The sequence below is a fragment of the Halichoerus grypus genome, chromosome X (assembly GCF_964656455.1).
Source record: "Halichoerus grypus chromosome X, mHalGry1.hap1.1, whole genome shotgun sequence".
NCBI classification, from domain to species: Eukaryota; Metazoa; Chordata; class Mammalia; order Carnivora; family Phocidae; genus Halichoerus; species Halichoerus grypus.
The window spans coordinates 20,076,844-20,084,042 of NC_135727.1; the positions used below are offsets into that span (position 1 = coordinate 20,076,844).

Consider the following 7,199-nt stretch of genomic DNA (forward strand, 5'->3'; position numbering starts at 1 on the left):
ATGAGAGCCAAGGGTGGAGGGTGCTGGGTCATCAGTGACAGGAAGGAAGAAGAGAGAAGAGGAAAAGCAAAATACGGAGTGTGCTGAATATCACTCCAAAGAGAACCAGGGAGTCCCAATGCTTCCCTAGGAACACACCAGACAGCCATTTATTGAGAGACTACTATATGCCAAGCACTTGCCAGGCACTGGGCATATATCTCAGTAAACAGGACATAGCTCCTTCTCTCAAGGAGCTCACTGCATATTTGAGGAGATAAGAAGAAAGTTCTTTTTCATATTTGTGTGTGAAAAGTTCCATAGTAGATGTAAGAGAAGGCTTCCTGGAAAAAAAAAAAAAGGATTTAGGCAGGTGAATAGTGGGGAAGGGAATGAATATTTAAAGGCCAGTCACTTGGCTTCAGGATAAAATCCAAATTCTGTGGCCTGGAATAGAGGCCCTTCATGAGCTGTCTCCAGCTTCTTGGGTCTCAGTTGTCACCACCATGCCCACACAGTCCACATGAAGCCACACTGGATTACCTGCAATAGTTTGGACATGTACACTCTCTTTCACTTCCAAACCACTGCAAGTGATGGTCACTTTACATAAAATGGTCTCTCCAGGCCCATCCATGCAATCCTGCTTATTTATCTTGTCTTGGCTCAAATAACATCTCCACTGGGAAGTCTTCCCTTAACCTGACCAAACCCCCTCCCTCAGACTGGTTTGGATGCCTGTATGAGTTTGCTAGGCCTGCCATAATAAAGTACCACAAACTGAGTCATCTAAACAACAAAAGTTTACTTCCTCACAGTTCTGGAGCCCAGAAGTCCAGGATCGAGTCAGCATTGATTTCTTCTGAGGGCAGTGAGGAAGAATCTGTCCCAGGTCTCTCTCCTAGCTTCTGGTGGTTTGCTGGCAATCTTTGGCATGTCTTGGCTTGCAGACATAGCATTCCAATCTCTGCCTCCATCTTCACATGGAGGTGTCTTCACATGTCTTGGTGTCTAAATTTCCCCTTTTAATAAGGATACCAGTCATATTAAATTGGTACCTACCTTAATGACCTCATTTTAACTTGGGCACCTTTATAAAGACCCTATCCAAATAAGGTCACATGCTGAGGTACTGGGTATTAGGACTCCAAAATATATCTTTCTTTGGGGGACAAAATTCAACCCATAACAATGACTCTCCCCAGTACTGACATAGGATCCTGTAATTGTCAGAGCATTAATCAACCTGATTATAATTGTCTGTTTACTTGCATGTCTTTTTCACCAAACTGTGAGCTCCATGAAGGCAGAGATGATGCTTTCTTCATTGTCATAACCCTAGTACTTGAAACAAAATCAAGCACACAGTAGGTATTCCATACGTATTTGTCACAGTATAAGTGTCATTCCTTTGATCAGGGGCCACTCCCTTCGCATGTGCTCTGGACCTTGGACCTTCCAACCTTTGCAGGGGCCATAAAACGCTGTATCCCCATGGTCTCCTGCATCTTCAATTTCTCCATTTCTAATCAATTCTTCTTCCTAATGGTATTCAAACATTTTCTATTCTTTCACATTGTAAGAATAAACATCTTCCCTTAAGCTTTCTGTTCCAGCTCTTACCAAATCTATTTCTTTTCAGAGCCAGGCTTCTCCAAAGAATTATCTACACAGTGTTATCTACACTTTTTATTCACTCCTGTATCTCACTGCAGTGTGGCTTCTGCACCCATTGCTCTACCAAAAATTCTGTTAGTGAGGTCATCACTATACTCCATGTCATCAGATACAATGGACTCTTTTCTGTCCTCAGCTTGCTCCTCCTCTCAGCAGCCTTTAGTATAGTTTACCAGCCTTTCCTCCCTAAACAATTCTTTCCTCAAAAAAAGAATTTCTCTTCCCTCTACTTGCATGTATGGATTTTCTCTTATCTATCCCTCCTCAGTCTTATTTACTGGTTATTCTTCCCCTATGTGACCTCTAAATGGTGGAATTCCCAGGGCTCCATTCTGAGTTCTCTTCTTCTAAACTGCTTCTCTACATGATTTCACCCATTTCCAGGCTTTTAAATGCCATCTACATGCTGATGGCTTCTAAATTCATATTTCTAGCCCAGATATCTCTTCTGAGTTTCAGACCAGTATATTTAACTACCTAGTTAACATCCACTGCTATATCAGAATAATGTCATACAAAACTGATCATCATTTCTCTTCTTCCACAAATGTGGAGCTATTCCAAGGCTCTCCCATCCCAGTGAATGGCCCAAGCACATATTCAACTCACAACCCAGTAACCTGAGAGTTATTACTGATGCCTTCCTCTATAATCCATCACCAAAACCTATCATTTCTACCTCTGAAAATATAGAGTTCAATTCATTTCTCCCCATCTCTGCAACTACTCTCCTAGTCCACACTACCATCATCTCTCACTGTGTAACATTTGTAATAGTGCCCTAATTGGCTTCTCAATGTCTATTAGCCCCCAGTACTATTAAAAGTCATTCTGTACATATCAGCCAGAGTGATTTTAAAACATAAAATGGATCATGTCACTCTCCTAAAAACCCTTCAAAGAGTTCCAATCTTACTTACAGTGAAATCCAGTGAGACCTTGGAGATCTGGTTCCTGCCTACGTTCCCAGCCCCATCTACCACATTCTTCCCCTTGGTCACCACACTGTAACCACACTAGCCTTTTCTCTGATCCCAAACACTTCAAGGTCTTTATCACTGCAGGACCTTGCTGTGGGCTAATCTCTCTTTTGAAATCCTTCCCTCCCCTACCCCACCTTATTACCTATCTTTGCCTGGCTTATTCCTACTCATCTTTCTGGTCTCTGTTCAAATGTCATATCTTCAGAGAAGTCTTTTATGATACTTCCAACCCAATCCAAATTAGTTATCCTTGTTGTATGCCTTCCCAGCAGACTGGTTTTCCTTCACAGCATTTGTCATAGCATCAAATTATGGAGGAATCATCAGTAAGTATATAGGTGGTACTTGAGGTGAAGGAAATAATAATCTACTAGGAAAGGAAGACATATAACCATTCAGCTAGTCACTCAGCAAGTATTCCTTGGGTGTCTCCTATGCCAAGCATTCTTCTAGGCACTGAAGATGCAGTGGCAAACCGCCAGATAATGTGATTACTGCTAAAACATAAGTCCACAATGAGTCCATGGAGACACAGGAGAGTATCCCTTCATTCAATGTGTTGGATGGAAGAAAATGATCAGGTAAGTCTTTCTAGTGAGGATGATAATGCATGCAAAATATGAAGGGGCATTATCTAGGTGAAAAACAAATATGGGCAGGATCTTCCAGGCAAAGGTCATGAGTAATGATGCAGAGGTGTGATATGGTAAACTGAGATGGAGCCTGGTGGGAGATGAGAGTGGGGAGGGAGGCAGAAGCAGGGTCATGGAAGACTTTGATTTCCATGCTGACGAGCTCAGATTTTATCCTTTGAAGATAGGTCTTCTGCATGTAGTGCACTATGTTGGGTACTTGAGTGTACAGCTAGAAAGGACTTTCTGTCTCTGTCCTTGAAGGATTTATAATCTCACTAGAAAGATAGGGCATATACATAAAACATAAAGAGCAGTGAATGCTACTTGTCAAATGAAGAGAAATAAACAATTTCTCAGGGGAAGAAATGACATGAACAGGACAGTCAGGGAGAGAGAAGGTAGGACTTGAGTTGGTTCTTAAAGGAAAAAATGGGGCAAATTTATCTAACTAAGCAAGGGACATTCTGAGCATTTGTGTTTGTTCATATGTCCTACTAAATGCTTTGTTAGGTCTTTACATTAGGTTATTTCATATTAATTATATAGTTACTTTTAAAATTAAGGGAAATAAGAATATTGGGATTTTATATGCAGAGATTCTCTTTATAGACAGTGATTTCAAGAATTATGTAGTCTATAATGTAAAAAAAAACAAATTCTGAGCGATTTGAACACCAAGGTCACCAAGGCTATAATATCTTTGAGGTCAGAAGCTGTATCTATATTGTTCACTATTCTATTCCTAGCACTACCACAATCAATGCCTGGATAATATTAGGCTCTCAGTAAATATTTTTTCAATAAATATGTTTCATTCAATAAATATTCAATAAATACTTTTTATTCAATAGGCAAATACATGTATTCTCTCCCTTATCACAGCAGAATCTTTTTTGCTTTCCCTCTCTCTTGAAGTGTAGCTTGAATATACCAGTTGATAATGTTAAGTAGCTGGCAACAGATACAAAAATAAGAAACAAAAGCACAAGTGAGGCCAGCAAGGCAAACTCAGGTACACAACAGAAGGAGGATCTGGGAGGGGAGCAGAAAGAACAAAATGAAAACACAGTGGGTAGCTGTAAATGCTAGAGAAAATTCAACTTAAAAAAGAATGCCTTGAGGCAATCCACATGTCTAACAAATTGTGTTTAATGCACATTTCTCTAAAACTAGTCTTCTAGGGGGTTTCCACATATTTTATTAGATTCCACCTTTATCTTTTTTTAATCTTATAGGGATAGCACAGTTTTCACTCCTCCTCCAATCCCAAATCTCCCAGTCTCATTTATAACACACACACACACACAAACACACACACACACACACACACACACACACACACAGGAAATTGAAGACAACTAAAGCACACTTGCCAATACCTACTTTCAGGATTGAGCTTTTTGGGGGGATTATATGAAGCAACTATTTATTTTTTATACCAGAATTGTTCCACTCCTAGGAGGTGCTCCTCCCCTCTCACAGTACAAATATATATGCTCAAGGAAAACTAGATAATTTCAAGGACATCAAGACAAATCTACTAACTCTTCCCCCAAATCAGCTAAATAGATGATTTAAAGGAAAAAATGAGTCAAATTTAGCTAACTAAGCAAGGGACATTCTGAGCTTTGTGTTTGTTCATACGTCCTACTAAATGCTTTGTTAGGTCTTTACATTAGGTTATTTCATATTAATTATATAATTACTTTTAAAATGAAGGAAAATAAGAATATTGGGATTTTATATGCAGAGATTCTCTTTATAGACAGTGCTTTCAAGAATTATGTAGTCTATAATGTAAAAAAACAAATTCTGAGCGATATTTTACTTTATAAATATTATAATCTATCCTATGCTTTCCTAATCAGCCTGAGAGTTCCCTGAGGATGAGGACAGACAGTACCTTAACCTTCAGACTGCCATCATTTTTGTCGATTGAATGGAACTCATCATTGTAGGATCAAATCCTCAGCTTCCTCAGGGCCTCCTTGACATCTTTGTTTTTGAGGCTATAGATAAGGGGGTTACACGTGGGAGTGACAACAGTATAGAGCAAGGAGAAGGTTTTGTTGAGAACTGGCACCTGACCAGCCAAGGGCACAGCATAGACCAGGATCAAGGTCCCATAAAACAAGGTCACAACCACTAGATGAGAAGAACATGTAGAGAATGCCTTCTGCCTACCAGTCATGGAAGGCATATGCAAGACCATGGAAAGAATCTTCCAGTAGGAGGTTAGGGTTAGTCCAAAGGGGGCCAAAGTCACCAGCACCATTAGACTCATGCAGACTAGGTTGACCAGTCGGGGATCTGAGCAGGAGAGCTTCTGCAGAGGTTTCAAGTCACAGAAGAAATGGTCAATCTCATTGCTACCACAGAAGGTCAAACTGGTTACCATAGCAGCCTGGAATGCAGCTGCCACTGTGAAGCCACTAAACCATGAACCAATTACTAGCCACACACATATGGTTCCATGCATCAGTGTTGGATAGTGCAAGGGCTGGCAGACAGCCAGGTAGCAGTCATATGACATCACTGCCAGAAGACAGCATTAAGTGCTGCCCAGAGTCCCAAAGAAGTAGAGCTGCATAACACAACCTACCATGGAGAGCACTCTGTTCTTTCTCAATAAGTCCACCAGCATCCTGGGCACAATGTTGGATGTATAACAGACCTCTAGGCATGAGAGGTTCGCCAGAAAGAAGTACATTGGTGTCTGGAGTCTCCGATGAGTGCTCACCAGGGCCACGAGAAAAAGATTCCCAGATATGGTGGCTAGGTAGACAATGCCAAACACCAGGAAGAGCAAGGGACCCAATTCCTTGAGGTCTCCAAACCCTAGTATGATGAACTCAGTCACCGTCATAGTGGTATTTCCTGGCCCCACAGAAGTCAGAAGTTCCTGGGGAAGTGTCAGTTTCTCCATCCTATTATATCAAATCCCTCAGCCACTAAGGTTTTCTACATAGTCCAGTGATTTCTGCACTGATGAGGGCATTTCTTAGGGATTGGTTCTCATGGTAGCCAGTTAAATTTGCCCTCAGAAAAGCTGTTTTACTGAAATCAGTTGAACCTGTCATTTGGTCAGGGGTGAAATAGAATGAGGAGACTAAATGGTAGAAGGAATGGCTCAGTGAAAATTTATACCCATCCTTTAGGGAATAATCCAGAACACAACCATACTGGTAGCAGGTCAAGACCCCCAAATTCACATTTAAAGGAGGCATGTAAAGCCTATGCTTGGCATCCTTGGTGCCATTTGGACAGAAGAAATTCCCAAGGAAAATGCTTACTAAATGTTGACAATTCAAAGAAATGACAAGCCAGATAGCAAATCATATTTATGACCTTCTTTACCAGAGCATGAAATGGGAGCTGAAATGCCAGGACTGAGGCAAAGAACCATTCCATTGATGGTACAGGGCCATCCATGCTTGTTTGGTAGTGACATCCATGAAATTGCAGAATGGTAGTTTCTGGAGAGAGCAGATTCTGGAAAAACAGGCTTACATTCTAAAACAGAATATAGATTTCTTACACACATCTGAATGCACATACACACATGCACACACATCCATCTGGATCTACACGGTCAGGTATAGATAGTCACACATGCTATCATCTTTTACATCACTTTTAAAATTTGGTTTTCCCAGAGCAGTCTTCTAGAAGTGAAATATTTGCTCCATGGGTCTTTGCCTACAATTCAGATATGCTGGCATTAGGCAGGTAGCAATGGCCATGGGTTAGATCACAAGGCCCAAATAACAAGGCTTTCCATATACATCATGGGCAGTGGAAGATAAATTAGCATGTTTTTCTCATTCAGTTGTTTCATTGGTCTGTTTTGTGAGGCAGTGTAGTATAATGATTAAACACGGGAACGCCAGTGCTAGACTGCCTAGGATCATCTCCCAGCCTCTCC

General features: G+C 40.9%; 1 protein-coding gene across 1 annotated transcript; it reads right to left on the reverse strand.

Moving 5' to 3' along the window:
• Nucleotides 1-5,234: 5,234 nt before the first annotated feature.
• Nucleotides 5,235-6,140, reverse strand: LOC118520125 (olfactory receptor 10A7-like). The gene is made up of 2 exons (XM_036067867.1): nt 5,877-6,140; nt 5,235-5,774 (listed from the first exon to the last, which is right to left on the reverse strand). Exons 1-2 carry the CDS (start codon nt 6,138-6,140, stop codon nt 5,235-5,237), a joined length of 804 nt encoding a protein of 267 aa, XP_035923760.1.
• Nucleotides 6,141-7,199: the final 1,059 nt, after the last annotated feature.

What these genes read in the sequence shown, in the direction of transcription:
- LOC118520125 (XM_036067867.1), bottom strand. Translation starts at nt 6,140, where the DNA reads ATGACGGTGACTGAGTTCATCATACTAGGGTTTGGAGACCTCAAGGAA. An exon ending in AGAACAGAGTGCTCTCCATG is followed by an intron (nt 5,775 to 5,876) that starts GTAGGTTGTGTT and finishes GCTGTCTGCCAG; the next exon opens with CCCTTGCACTATCCAACACT.